The sequence below is a fragment of the Ursus maritimus genome, unplaced genomic scaffold, assembly GCF_017311325.1.
Source record: "Ursus maritimus isolate PB19 unplaced genomic scaffold, ASM1731132v1 scaffold_10, whole genome shotgun sequence".
NCBI classification, from domain to species: domain Eukaryota; kingdom Metazoa; phylum Chordata; class Mammalia; order Carnivora; family Ursidae; genus Ursus; species Ursus maritimus.
Window position 1 is genome coordinate 9,474,194 of NW_024423344.1, and position 15,307 is coordinate 9,489,500.

The 15,307-nt window shown below is 40.6% G+C and overlaps 1 protein-coding gene across 1 annotated transcript in view; it reads left to right on the forward strand.

The window, feature by feature from the left end:
• LOC103664411 (microtubule-associated tumor suppressor candidate 2-like) overlaps nucleotides 1-15,307 on the forward strand; it is a 125,221-nt gene that overhangs the window by 43,201 nt on the left and 66,713 nt on the right. Inside the window, exon 3 of the mRNA XM_040620914.1 lies at nucleotides 10,922-11,116. Coding sequence (XP_040476848.1) covers nucleotides 10,922-11,116 — 195 coding nt within the window. The remainder of the gene's footprint in view (nucleotides 1-10,921; nucleotides 11,117-15,307) is intronic.

Here is a 15,307-nt window from a genome sequence, read left to right on the forward strand (position 1 = left end):
AGGAACAATGAACAAGTGTTTCTTCTTCTCCACTTCCACACCAGTATTTGTCTCTTATCTTTTTTTTTTTTTTTAAGATTCTATTTATTTGACACAGAGAGAGAGAGAGAGTGCACAAGCAGGGGGAGCAGCAGAGGGAGAGGGAGAAGCAGGCTCCCCGCTGAGCAGGGAGCCTGATGCAGCTCGATCCCAGGACCCCGGGATCATGACCTGAGCCGAAGGCAGACACTTAACCGACTGAGCCACCCAGGCGCCCTGTCTCTTATCTTTTTGATAATGGCCATTCTGACAGGCATGAGGTGTTGTCTCATGGTGATTTTAATTTTGAAAGCTTTTACTTTGGTTGAAATTCAGTTTATTTTTTTCTTTTGTTGCTTATGCTTTTTGTGTCACGTATAAGAAATTATTGCCTAATTTGAGGTCATGTGAATGTATAACTATGTTTTCTTCTAAGAGCTCTATAATTTTAGCATCTATATTGAATTCTCTAATCCATTTCTGAGATTTTTTTTTTGATATGACAGGATGTAGTGGTCTAACATCCTTCTTACACGTATGTATACCCAGTTTTCCCAGCACCATTTGTTAACAAACCATTTCTTTCCCCCATTGAATGGACTTGTCAGCCTTGTTGAAATTCAATTGACCATAAATGTTGGATTATGTCTGGAAACTCAGTTCTCTTATATTAAGCTGTGGCTATCCTTATGCTAGTACCATGCAGCCTTGATTACTCTAGCTTTGCACTGAGTTTTGAAAATTAGACGTATGAGCCCTCTAACTATGTGTTTATTTTTCAAGATTATTTGAACTATTCTGTGTTTTTTTGAATTTCCACATGAATTTTAGCATCAGCTCGTCAGTTTCCGCAAAGAAGCCAGCTAGAATTTTGATAGGGATTGCATTGATCTGTAGATCAATTTGGGGAGTAGTGCCATTTGAACAACAGTGAGTTGTTCCATGAACATAGAATGTTTTCCACTTTTTTGTGTATTCTCTAATTTATTTTAACAATGTGTTCCAGTTTTTAGAGAATAAGTTTTATACTTTGTTAAGTTTATTCCTGGCATAGCCACCTTGAAAATATAGATGAACCCCAAATTTGTTCAGATTCCTGTTTAGTATTAGGAAAATATTCAGGTAATTTGGATTTATAATAAAGCAAAATGAAATATTACAGAGTAGCCTTTTCATGAAATAGCTTTATAGTCGAGAAGCAGTGCATTTCATACTTTCAAGCACTCTGGTATGAGTAAAATTCGTACAAAGCAAAACCCCAAAAACCCGTACCTTGGTTCTCACACACAGTTGACCCTTGAACAGTGTGGGGGTTAGGAGTGCCAATCCCCGTGTGTGGTCAGAAATCTGTGTGTAACTTTTGTCTCCCCAAATACTTTACTAGTGATAACTGTTAACCTGAAGACTTACTGCTGACCAGAAGCCAACATACAGTTGATTAACACGTATTTTATGTTATATGTATTATGTACTGTAATCTTAGAATAAGCTAGAGAAAAGGAAATGTTATTAAGAAAATCATAAAGAAGAGAAAATACTCTTACAACACTGTACTGTATTTATTGGAAAAAAAGAAAACAGGTGTAAGTGGACCCATACGGTTCAAACCTCTGTTGTTTAAAGGTCAACTGTAATTGGAACCTTAACAGTGGGGTGATGCGTAGCTACCTTAGACAATGAGATGGAAAGCCCTCATTTGCTTCTCTTTCCTATGGAGATTGATATTGCCACAAACATACCTCAAGAGGGTGTAAAAAGCCTTATTATCTACATATTTCATGTTTCTGGGGAGAGCAGAGCAGGTCTTCCAGGGAGGTCCGAATGGCTTGAATGAGAGCAAGGAAAGGAGATTCATTTGGAGTTTTTTTGTGGTTAGGGAGTGGGGCACAGTGAGTGTTCCGTACTCAGACAGGTGTTTGAGTGGTTTGGTTTTCCCACAGGTGCCAAGAGGGGAACACCACACTTGCTTATGAGCTCTTTCAGATGCGAGGAGCCGGAGAGCTCTGATATTTGATGACTAAAATGTACTATATTTAATTGAATTTGAACTTGTTTTGTAAGCCATTATAGTGCTCTATGAAGCTTGCAGCCTAAGGTCATTAAGGAAGGTAAAATTTCCATTGAATGTCTTGTTCAAGAGCCCAGTGTTATGTATTCTGAGAAGCAAAATGATTGCTGTGTTCACTATCAGTAATGTTTAGAACTCCAAAAGTAGATAAGGACTGTCATGGTAAGAGCTTGTAGTGTGGCTGTAGGGAGTGTAGAAACATGTGTGACCTTAATTTTATTGTTTGGGTCTCTGTAGCACAAAAAGATTCTCAGACTTTTTATTTATTTTTTTAACCTTAAAGAGCACAACCCAGAAGAAGGAATTGTTACTGCCCCTGGCTGGACCAGACAGCCAGGCCAATGGCAATGGCCCAAGAGTGTAAAAACGTGCAGATGGGACTGACTGGGACCACAGCATCCGGTATTAGATGACGATTTGAAGTTTGTCTAATTGTGGGACGCTTGGGTTGCATCCTTTTCAGGAACGTCTCCGTTACGGGTTGAAAAGCAGGGGCTCTCCACAAGCTCTGTCATGTGTGACGGCTATGGATCCATCTGTGAAGTACACGGATTCCCACTGCTGTTCATCAGGTGATCCTAAAGGGCTCCACAAGTAGCCAGTGTGTCTGGGAGAAGAGCGATGTCCTCTAGTACTGTGACATCAGAGAAGGGACTGAGGACAGGGAGGCCACCCCTTTCTGCAGGTGGGCTATGCCATAGGGCCCAGGTTTGGTCCATCCTGTAGCAAGAAGTGCAGGCTACCTATGCTGAGTTTGTGGAATGCTACTTTCATAACCAGCCTAAGGCATATGGGGGGCCTTGGTATGGAGGGTCACAGGTTCAGGGCAGAAAAGAGCTTTACTTTTCAGGGGAGATCAGTATGTGCCGAGTCATTGCCACTCTAATATTGTATATTGCAGGGCCAGGGAGGTCAGTTTCTTAGACCAGAAACCCATGAGCAACTTAAAATCATCATTGGTGGTCTAGAAACTCCAGAAGGCCTGAGAAAGGTTGCTAAAGCCTCTGCAGTTAAGAGCGTCTCTGAGGGCGCTAATGGAAGTATGTATTGATTGCAAGTTGGGACAGATTCTAGAGTCTTTTGTTGGAGGGGATCCCATGAAAGGTGAGCCACTTTGCAAGTAACAGCATAAATGGGCTTAAGTAAAATTTGCAGAAGAAGAATACTTTGCCTCCCAAACCCAAAGGAGTTAAAAGACCCCCGGCTTCTTTTAATATTTTGGATGTTGAGAGAATCGCTAGCTGTTTCTTGACAGTATCAGGGATGGAGTACCCCACAGTTTATCAAATAATTTGTAGGAATTTAATTAAGGTGGCAGGGCCTTGCACATAGTGCTAGGCAGTGGCCCATCCCTTTTTTATGAGTGTCTTTGTATTTATATGTCCTGAATGAGTGTGTGATATAAACGTCCTCAGAGGAAGATGTCGTCATTGTAACGTCAGACCTGTGCTCCTGGAGAAAGGTGGATCCAGGTAAGATCTAGCCTACAAGGACTGTGTGCGATGGCAAGGCTGTGGACGTACTCCAGGGGCAGCTGCTCTGCAAAGGTGTGTTGCATCCCTTCAGAAGTGAAGGAAAACTGTGACTGAAGGACTAAGAATGGACCAGCGTGGCTTGTTAAATAAGCAGCAGGGGTCTCTTGTAATGGGTTTCAGTTGTTGCAGGCCTTGCTTTAAATTACAGTGAGTCCTATTAACTGCTCTCACTGGCATTACCGTCTATAGGGTCCCATTTTGTCAAGCCAAGGTTTTTATGTGTCAAAACTGGAATTTTCTCTAAACTTATTAATCACAGAGTGTTTGTGCCTACTATAGTATATTTTAGGGTAATGGATGCTCTGACTCTGGGAAATTGAGACAAGACAATAATTCTCATGGCTAAGATGAAGCATATCTATATTTCCTTTATTTCTCATTCAGTGACTCCCTTAAGATTATAGAATATTACAAGGGATATATTATCTAAATTTAATGAGATCCCCAGGCATAGCTATAGTTTGAGCCCCAGTATTGATTAAAGTCATAAAGGTTTGCCAATTAGTACATTTAAGGAGATGTTAAGATTAATTCAGAATCTACGTTATAGAGGTACCAAAGCCAGTGCCCTTGTATCTTTTGGTGTATAAATTCTTTTAGTGAATTTTCGATTTCCAATTGGGTCCAACTGTAGACCTCTGTTTCAGTTTTTTGTTTATTCTGCCAAATTCGGGCTTCTTCCCTTCTCCTTGCTCCACCCCCGTATTCCTTTGTTTCCCTTGTTGTTTTTACTGAGAGTTCTCTCTACTCCCCTTATGTGTGTAGATTTCCCCCGGAGAGCTTCCCATCAGCATCATCAGGGTTGAGGGCCTCTCCCATGACAGTATTACTTTAACGAACTTAAGGACGCCAGGCTTAAGGAGGATTTGCGTTAGCCCCTTCTGCTGTGCTACAGAGATGCCATGGGTGTTTTTCTCTCTAACCCTGAGAATCAGGATTTTTGTGGGGACAGAGGCATAGGCAGCAGCAGCAACAGAGGTATTTAAGGGGCCTGCGGAGTCATTCGCTTTTAGGACTGCAGACCTCAGCACTTCACATACTGCTTTTTCTCTTTTTTTGTATGTGCTTTTTCCTCTGATGACAGCTTCTTCATGACTGATCACCCAGTGGGCCTGTATGCGGCAAAAGGTAGTCTTTCCCCTGAGCCTGGCATCAGTTACAGCTGCATTCTAAGACATGCAGATAGGTGCAGGCTAAGATACAAGACCCAAAGCCACACTAAAGACTCCACCCCAGTCGCATTCCCGTCTCCAGCGTGGGTCAGGCTAATCTGACAGAGGCTCCGTAGGACTCACGAATGCAAAGCAGAGCGGCACAGCTCAAAGCATGAGCTGGCCACCAAGCAGCAGCTCCAAGTGCGTGCTTTCTTGCTTTCCTGTCTTTTGTTTTTTGTTTTTTTTAAGATTTATTTATTTATTTTAGAGAGAGAGAAAGAGCACAGGAGCAGGAGGGGCAGAGAGAGAGGGAAAGAGAAACTCAAGCAGATTCTGTACACAGCCCAGAACCCAACATGGAACTCCATCTCATGACCCTGAGATCACGACCTGAGCCAATACCAGGAGTTGGATGCTTAACCAGTTGCGCCACCCAGGTGCCCCAGTGTGTGTTTTCTATCAGGTAGCAGAGTCAGCTAGCAAGCAAAACATGAAGATAGGCTCTCGGTGGTAGGGGTCCCTGTCTCAGCATCCTGGTCATACCACCTGTTGTTGTGGTCACCTGAAGAGATAGGGTGGCCCTCCACCCAAAGTTTGGTTTGGATGTCAGTACCGATGATACCATATACAAAGCAGTTTATGAGGGAGTTTATTACTCACATGACTGAAGTGTCTGGGGGGAGCAGAGCCGGCCTCTCAAACAGGTCTGAAATGACTTGAGAGAGCAAGGGAAGGACACTGACTCAACTTACTTTATTGTTGTCGGGGTGGGGGGTGGGGGTTGGAATTCCTGCAGACCTGAGAAGGGGCTTGTGTAGTTTGACTTGCCTGCCGGCACCAAAGGAGGCAGTACTGGGCTTTCTTACCAGTTTTCCCAGATCTGGGGCAGAACAGGGGTGGGCAGTATAAAAAGGGGTGTGGGGTTTGAAACCTGATAGCTGTTAGTAGTCAAACATAAACACAAAAAAGGAGTCCAACCCCTTACTACAGTTCCTAAATATTTTATTTTGTTGATGCTACTGTAAATGAAATTTTATTAATTTCATTTTTGGTTTAGTTATTGCAAGTATATAGAAATACAATTGATTTTTGTATATTGAACTCATTTATTGTAAGTTTTTAGTAGATTTCATAGGGTTTTCTATATACAAGATTGTGTGATCTACAGATAAAGTTTTGCTTCTTGTTTCCAATCTGTGTGCCTTTTAATTTCCTTACCCAATTGTCCTGACTAGAACCTTCCATAAAATATCACGTAGAAGTGATGAGAGCAGACATCCTTGCCTTGTTCTTGATCTATGGGGGAAACATTCAGTCTTTTTCCAGTGAGTATGATGTTAGCTATGGATTTTTTTCCCCAATCCCCTTATCAAGTCGAGGACATTTTTTTATTATTCCTAGTTTGTTAAGTGTTTTATCATGAAATGCTCTTGGAAGTTGTCAAGTGATTTTTCTGCATCTATTGAGATGGTCATGTGGTTTTTCTTTGTTCTATTCATATGGCATAGTACATTGATTTCCATGTTAAACCAATCTTTCATTCCAATCTCACTTGGTTATGGTATGTAATACTTTTTATATGTGGCTGATTTCAGTTTGCTATATGTTGATGAGAACTTTGCATCTGTAAGAGTTTTCTTTTTTTCGTGATATTTTTTGTCTGGTTTGGTTATCAAGTAACACTAGCCTCATAGAATGAGTTTGAAAGTGTTTCTCTCCCCCCCGCCCCCCGGGCAACTCCCCAACCCTTCCTGGAATGGTTTGTGAAGAAATGGTATAAATTCTTTAAATGCTTGTTAGAATTCTCTATTGACCTATTGACGACATTTGGGTCTGGGCTTTTCTTTGTAGGAAGGTTTTGAATTACCAATTCAATTTCTTTTAAGTATATTCAGATTTTCTATTTCTTTCTTGTTTTTCCTTCGTGTTTTTCAGGAACATGTTCATTTCACTAGGTTATTTGTAATACTCCCTTACGATTCTTTTTAGTTTTGTAAGATTAGTAGTGATGCCCTCTCTTTCATTCCTCATTTAACAAATTGAGTCTTATTTCCTTTTTTCTTGGGCAGTGTAACTAAAGGTTTGTCAACTTTGTTGCTCTTTCTAAAAACCAAATTTGACTTGTTGACTTTCTCTTTTACTTTTCCATTTTGTATATATTTATTACCATTCTAGTATTTATTTCCTTCCTTCTACTTATGTTTAGTTTGTTGTTCTTTCTTCAGTATCTTTAGATGGAAGATTACTTTATTGATGTGACAGCTTTCTTCTTTTTTAAGAAGAGTGCCTCAGTGATTTTTGTTCTTATGGCCTATCTCTACCTTTGGGCAAATCTCTTAGTTATGACTCTGCTGGGGGGTGTGGCAGGGACAGTGGTCTGCTCCTTTAGGAGTGGTAATCCTGATTTACAGGTGGCTGCTAGGCAGGGGAGTAGTGTCTGTTCTTCTCCCTTTACCTCTCCTGATATTGAACTTCTAGCCTACAAGTTAGCCAGGGAAACAGTGATTAGGGCCCCAGTATTTTTGGCCTGCTGTGCCTAGGGTACAGCCTTGGTCCTCTTGCTTGGGGCTGGGCAAAGGAAGGGTCCCCTGACCTCTTGGCCTCTTGCTTGCATGTAATTTAGTCCCTACAACGTGGACTTGGGGGGAGGGCATAGGGATGGGAAATGGTGGTGGCCTGCCTCTCCCAGTGGGATATGGTAGTTCTGGACCAGCGGGAGAGGAATCCTGTTGCCTTGGTCCCAGCCACCCTGAGTAGAGCTTTCATCATGCTGAGACGGACAGGGTTGCAGAGGAGGAAAGGAGTGGGTCAGGCTCAAGTGCCATCCAGTCTGACTGTTCTTACTGGGATATAGTAGATTTTCATATATAAAGATTTCTTTATTTGCTGTATGCTCTTAGAACAATTTCTAGAAACTTTAAATGATTGTTGATTGTTGTTTTTTAAAATAATTTTTACTAATTATGGTTGTTTCACTGGAGAAGGTGTCCATGAAGCTCCTTGTGCCACTATCATGGACGATGTCTCTCTTATGTGCCCGTTCAGTTTTGTTTAACGTCGTTGTTTATTGAGGACTTATTGTGCACTTTGATATGTTATTTCCATCAAAGTCTGTATTCTTGAATAGTCCAAGGACACTACGTACTTTAAAAAATATATTCTTCTGACATGCTGCACTTGAGAAATAGTAAAGAGTGCACATTTTTATAAATAAATTCCTTTTATGAGAAACGAAGATTAAATTAAGGCACATTCAGTCAGAGCGGCTGAATGTAACGCTGAAGAGCGCCTTTCCCAGGCTGATGTGGCATGTTCTGTTGATGCTTTCACCCCATAGTATGCTCCCTGCACTATCTGAATGAGAATCACGGAGGTGCTTGTTTAGAAAGCAGAGTGTAGAACCCCATTACAACCCAGTTCTCATGCAGGAGAAACCAGTGGAGGTATTCAACTCACACAGCAGGCTCTGTTAATGTTGTGCAAGCTTGGCTGCTGCAGACTTCAGCTAACCCTGAGTGAATAATTTGTCAAAACCACTGTGCCAGGCACTGATGGTTTCCAAAGAATGAGACCTGTTCTTCCAAACCCTGAAGGTATGTGAACTGTTTGTGAGATGTATCTGGTAGAAGGGGAGACCACTGGGTAGTAACTTGATGTATGGATTACATTAAATTTAGAAAAGTTATGTATACAGAGAGTTGGGGTAAGACATACTCCTACAAGTAGCCTACACACACGCACACACACATACTCTCACAATATGTGCCTTTATTAAAAGGGAAAGATGGACTAAGGGAAAGTGAAAGCCCAGAACTCACTTAGAGACCTATGTCATATCTACTTGGGATCCTGTGTTGTTGAGTTCCCTCTCTGCATGTTCACACTACCTTTCTACTGAAGACATGAAAAATCATTAAATATAGGTAAGGGTAGAATATGATAAATTCCTCTTTGAACATTTTCAGTGCCTTTATTGTCTTATGTCATGATTTAATAAACTTAGTTTTCATTTTTTAAGATATTTATTTGTTTTAGAGAGAGAGAGTGCATGCGTGCAAGTGCCTGAGTGGGGGGAGGGGTAGAGGGAGAGGGAAATAATCTTAAGCAGATTTCACATTGAGGATGGGGCCCTATGCAGAGCTTGATCCCATGACCTGATCATGACCTGAGCCAAAATCAAGAGTTGGACGGTCAACTGACTGAGCCACCTAGGAGTGTCTAGTTTTCATTCTTAAATGAATATTAAATGTTTATTACATGCTAAGGTGTTCTGTTAGGAATTCTGACCTTTTCTTCATTCTGAAATATGGGTTTGTTTTCTAGAAAAAAACATTTATTCATATTCTTCTCACTTGATTTTGTGCAATCTTAAATCACTTATTGATTAACTGGGTTGGGAAAGAGGTTATACTCTGTCTATAACTGAAATTAGTATCAAAACATGATGGGTTTAATGTATACTTATTATTGAAATTATATCATATTTTTTAGCAACTGTCTTACTGTTTTACAGACATTATCCAAAATTGCGTTGGTGTAAATTTATTGTGAAAATTTATCTGATCTATGGGGACACTTTCATTTTTCTGGGGATATCATCTCCGAGTATGCAAAATGATAGAACAGCAATTGAAGGCATTGACCTGACATTTAGTTGCTGATACAGAAGGGCCATTACTACTTATTAAACAGTGACTATTTCTCATGATATTTGAACATTTTTTCCCAAGCAGAAGGACAGAACTGAATTGGGAATATTGCAGCCCCAGACGCCTGTTCTCTCTTCCCCCTGCACTCACCTGATTCCTACTCCTCCTAGTCCTGACCCAGAAATCAGGAAACCGTAGTTGTGCATATTCTGCTTTCATCTGATGTACAATTGGCTACAGCCTCACTCGGAGGGGAGCTCCTAGTAGAGGAAGAGGCACCATTGGACCAGATTGGCATCTATTGGTTCTCCACAGATTTCCATACTTAGATTTATTTCTAGTGTAGATTATCCATTGATTTTTAGATATCAGTTTCTTTAAATAAATGTTTATTAGTCTACAACCTGGTTAATCTTTCAGTAGATAATAAAGAGTGAGAAACTTTGCTGAAGGATCTGTATATAAGCACTCACAGTAAATATGGCAGGTGAAAGTTGATAAATGGCTTGACTAGGAATTATACAGAACATTAGGACATTTGGCCTTTTCTCCTTTTAAGGAATATTCAAGAGCATTTGTGCATGATAACATCCTGATTCTATCTGGTATTGAAAGACTTATAGTGTGGAGGTGATCACTGCAGTGGCCATGAACAGAGCCTGGTTCACAATATCATCATGCTGAGATGGTAGATTTATAGCATGATGTTTTATTATTTCAAAATTAGCTGGCTTTGTATATATCTGGAAACTAATTTTGAAGTTTAGTTTATTTTTTGAATTTTAGTTTAACATAAAACCAGATCATGGAGAAAGAAAAAAAAAAAAACCCTAGTGTTAATTGGAGCATCTATAAAGTTCTGTTACAAGCAATAATATTTGTATTAAACCTTTGAGGCCAGTTTTATCAGCCCCAGTCCTTCCATGGGAGGAAACTGTGGTTCTAAAGTGTTGGGTCAAGTGCCCGAGGTTACACAGCTAGTAAATGACAGAGACTGGATTTCAACCTGGCCAGCTCCACAGTTTGTGCTCACCTCATTCCTACCACGAACAGAATGTTAGCAAACGGTTCTTTGTACATGCTCCCACGAATTACCACATACCATTTAAAATTGCTGATGAATATTTGCCACAAGCGCTCTTTGCATGTCAGATTTTAAGGTGAATGTAATTTCACAATTCTAGGGCAACGTGCAACAGTAAGTGTTCCTTCCATTCAGCTTCCTAAGCCCTGTTTACCTTTATTTATGGTCATGTAATAGGGCTAGTTTGTCCGTTCTTGTCTCATCTGCCTGCTGCCTCTCCTATTTGCGTTCTCTGAAGCTCCCAGGCCTCAGCGAGGGGCTTTTCTCATAAAGATGTGTTAATGCTACAGCACACCCCGCAAGATTAACTGTGGCCTGTTTATGAGAGAGCTAGGCTGATATTCGAGTATTCTCTATCTTGTTGTCAACCGATTTTTTTTTTTTTTTGGTTTGGTTTTTGTTCATCATAGCAGATTTAAAGAAAGCCTCGGGTTCAAATGCTGCAAAATCCAATCTACCAAAATCTGGACTTCGTCCTCCCGGATACTCGCGTCTCCCGGCAGCCAAGCTGGCGGCCTTTGGCTTCGTGCGGAGCTCCAGCGTGTCCTCGGTCTCCAGCACCCAGTCCGCGGACAGCGCGCAGCCCGAGCAGAGCCGGCTGGCCAACCGTAAGTGGGCGGGGCCGGCGCGCGTCGCTCCCCGCGGGATGCGCCCCTCGGGCCACGCTGGGGCGGGTGGATCAGCATGCGCGTGTAATCGGTTCATTTCTTTGTGTATGAAAGATTTGATTTGACTACGTTAATCTACCATTGTTAGGACTTTAGATAAGAGTCTACTGAGGAAAAAAAGGCTGTTTGGCCCTATCATTTTTCAGTTATGAGGAGTTAAGGTGCCAGAAAAAGACTTTAAAATATAGGAAATGACTTATCCAGGGACTGATTCCAGGAGCCCTTTGCTCCATGGATTCTATGTAAGAAGTCAAAGAAAGATCCAAAACAGGTGTTACCTGAAACATGTATTAAATAGTGGTGGTGAGAATCCTTTTAGTCACCTGGGATTACCTGTAATGCCTTCATTTTCGTGGAACACTTGGCTGGATTTCTAAAAGTTAACCAAATGATGTTGAAAATATAAAAAAAGCACAGCTGAACCTCTTCAGCTCTGTGCCCAGAAAGGTCCCCATTAGCTGAATGATGCTACTTGTAGGGCCGGTTCGTGAGACTGGTGTTGTCAGCTATATTTTATAAAGTCTGAATTAACAGTCTCAGAGTAAGTCACAACTAGCCATTGTTCCTAAAGAAGATCTGGAGGCTGCCCTATTCAGCTGAGCCTTTGATGACCAAGGCCTGTCAACTCAGCCATCTCAGCCTGTCAACTTCAAAGTCATTGTTATTGGATCCGAAGCCATGACATCTCAGATGTTGGTTAGCAAGAACTTGCCTGAAGGCCAGGAAAGTCTTAGAGGTTCTTATGTATTCTTATGAGGGTTGTTTGGGGGGACTATAGTAGTTGAATCAGGCTGAAGTAGTAAGGGAAAGAGACAGAGAGCAAGGTGGGGTGGGGGGTGGAGTTTGAGAATGAGATTGATTCATATTATTTTTTAAAATTTCCTTTCTCTGAGCTTGCTCTTGGTCCTTTCAGGGGTTTACGGAGTCGATGTGCGGCGCATTTGTGCTTTTACAGTTCTAAATTCTGGTCTACCTAGTTATTCTTAAAGTCGTACATGACATTTTCCTTCATCTTGATGTGTTTGTAAGCAGTTTCTGAGAGGTTTTTGCTCACTTAGTTTCCTAAAGGTGCTGCATCTCTGAACTGCTTTCACACAGGATTCATATTAGGAATACCATTGTCATTATGGAGTCCATCATGGCACAGTAAATGTCTCAAAGTCTGAAATGTGAATATAATAAAGAACTATTTGCAAATGTGGAACTCCTAGTTGTAGATATGTGTGTGCATATTGACAGTGTGAAGATTTTTAAATATAGGAGCAACTATTTGTCATCGCTTTTAGTAGTAAAATTCCCAGTGGAATGTTTCTCTTTCAGAGGGAGCATGAGTGATAAGAAATCTCACATGGTATGTATCTTTCCAAGGAAGATGCTAAAGCCTTGATTTCTTAAAAAAAAAAAAAATTACAAGATGACTTGAGCTTTGTTCCCATGGCAGCAGCTTTTACTGAAGGAGAGCTGACAGGTGTGGACAGAATCATTCCAGGGGTGCTTAGGGTATTTCTTCTCACCTCTGCTTCAAAGGACACTAGAGAGGGACACCCTGAGCACCCAGAGAGACAATAGCTATAATATGCCAGGGAAAATAACTCCTACTATAAAGAATTCATATTAAAAGTAATAAGTATTCACACCAAAAACTATAAGATACCTAGGAGCCAACCTAACCAAAGAGGTAAAAGGTCTGTACTCTGAAAACTATAGAACACTTATGAAAGAAATTGAAGAGGACACAAAGAAATGGAAAAAGCATTCCATGCTCAGGGATTGGAAGAGCAAACATTGTTAAAATGTCTATACTACCCAAAGCAATCTACACTTTTAACGCAATCCCTATCAAAATACTACCAGAATATTTCACAGAGCTAGAAAAACAATCCTAAAATTTGTATGAACCGCAAAAGACCCCAAATAGCCAAAGCAATCTTGAGAAAGAAAAGCAGGGGTGCTTGTGGCTCAGTCAGTTAATTTTGGCTCAGTTTTAGTTGATTTCGGCTCAGGTCATCATCTCAGGCTTGTGGGATCGAGGCCCATGTTGGGCTCTGTGTTCAGTGCAGGGTCTGCTTCTCTCCTTCTCTCTCTGCCCCTCCCCCTGCTCATGCTCTCTCTCAAATAAATAAATCTTAAAAAAAAAAAAAGGCAAGGCTGGAGGCATCACGATTCCAGACTTCAAGCAACATTACAAAGCAGTACTTATCAAGATGGTATGGTACTGGCACAGAAACAGACACACGTATCAATGGAACAGAATAGAAAACCCAGAAATAGACCCACACCTATATGGTCAACTAATCTTTGACAAAGCAGAAAAGAATATCCAATGGAAAAAAAAAAAGACAGTCTCTTCAACAAATGGTGTTGGGAAAACTGGACAGCTACATGTAGAAGCATGAAACTGGACCACTTTCTTACACCATACACAAAAATAAATTCAAAATGGTTAAAAGACTTAACTGTGAGACAGGACTCCATCAAAATCCTAGAGGAGGCAACAACCTTTTCGACCTCAGCCATAACAAGTTCTTACTAGACATGTCTCTGGAGGCAAGAGAAACAAAAGCAAAAATGAAGTGTTGGGACTTCATCAAGAAAAAAAGCTTCTTCACAGCAAAGGAAACAATCAACAAAACTAAAAGGCAACCTACAGAATGAGAGAAAATATTTGCAAATGACATATCTGATAAAGGGCTAGTATCCAAAATCTATAAAGTAAACTTATCAAACTCAACACCCAAAAAACAAATAATCCAGTTAAGAAATGGGCAGAAGACATGAATAGACAGTTTTTCAAAGAAAACATCCAGATGGCTAACAGACACATGAAAAGATGCTCAACATCACTTACCATCAGGAAAATACAAATCAAAACCACAACGAGATACCACCACACACCTGTAAGAATGGCTAAAATTAGGAATGTAAGAAATAACAGGTGTTGGTGAGGATGTGGAGAAAAGGGAGCCCTCTTGCACTGTTGGTGGGAATGAAAACTGGTGCAGCCCCTCTGGAGAACAGTATGGAGGTTCCCCAAAAAGTTAAAAATAGTTACCCTATGACCCAGAAATTGCACTACTAGGTATTTACCCAAAGGATACAGAAATACAGATTTGAAGGGATGAATGCACCTTGATGTTTATGACAGCATTAGCAACAATAACCAAACAATGGAGAGAGCCCAAATGTCTAAGCCCCTCTGGAGAACAGTATGGAGGTTCCCCAAAAAGTTAAAAATAGTTACCCTATGACCCAGAAATTGCACTACTGGGTATTTACCCAAAGGATACAGAAATACAGATTTGAAGGGATGAATGCACCTTGATGTTTATGACAGCATTAGCAACAATAACCAAACAATGGAGAGAGCCCAAATGTCTATCAATTGATGAATGGATAAAGAAGATGTGGTATACTCGTGCACATGTGCGCACACACACACACACATGGATATTACTCAGCCATCAAAAGAATGAAATCTTGCCATTTGCAAAACATGGATGGAGCTAGTGTGTATTACGTGAAGTGAAGTAAGTCAGTCAGAGAAAGACAAACACCATACGCTTTCATTCATATGTGGAATTTAAGAAACAAAATGGATGAACATATGGGAGGGGGGAAAAGGGAGAGAGGGAAACAAACTGAGGGTCCCTGGAGGGAGGTGGGGGATGGGCATTAAGGAGGGCCCTTGTGATGAGCACTGAGTGTTGTATGTAAGTGATGAATTACTGAATTCTACTCCAGAAACCAGTATTGCACTATATGTTAACTAACTAGAATTTAAATAAAAATTTGAAAAGAAAAAAAATTAAGGGTAATATGTATTCAGAATTCTGTTCTATTTTTTTAAAAAGCAGTATTTCGAATTGACTTGAAATTATTTGCCACCTAACTATATGTAAAATTTGTACTTCACCAGTAGACCATGGAAAACCTTCTCACTTATTTGAATTGTTACCATTAACACTTTGCTTATACTTGTTATTAGATTTAACGTCAAAAACGTTTTTATTTCTGTTCTTTAGTGGAGGGATAATGCTTTGATGACAAGGATTAAGTAAAATATGAAGCCTTTGAAAGGGCTAAAAGTCCTTAGATCAAACCCTAGGAGCAAAGCTTTGTTGGTTTAGCTCA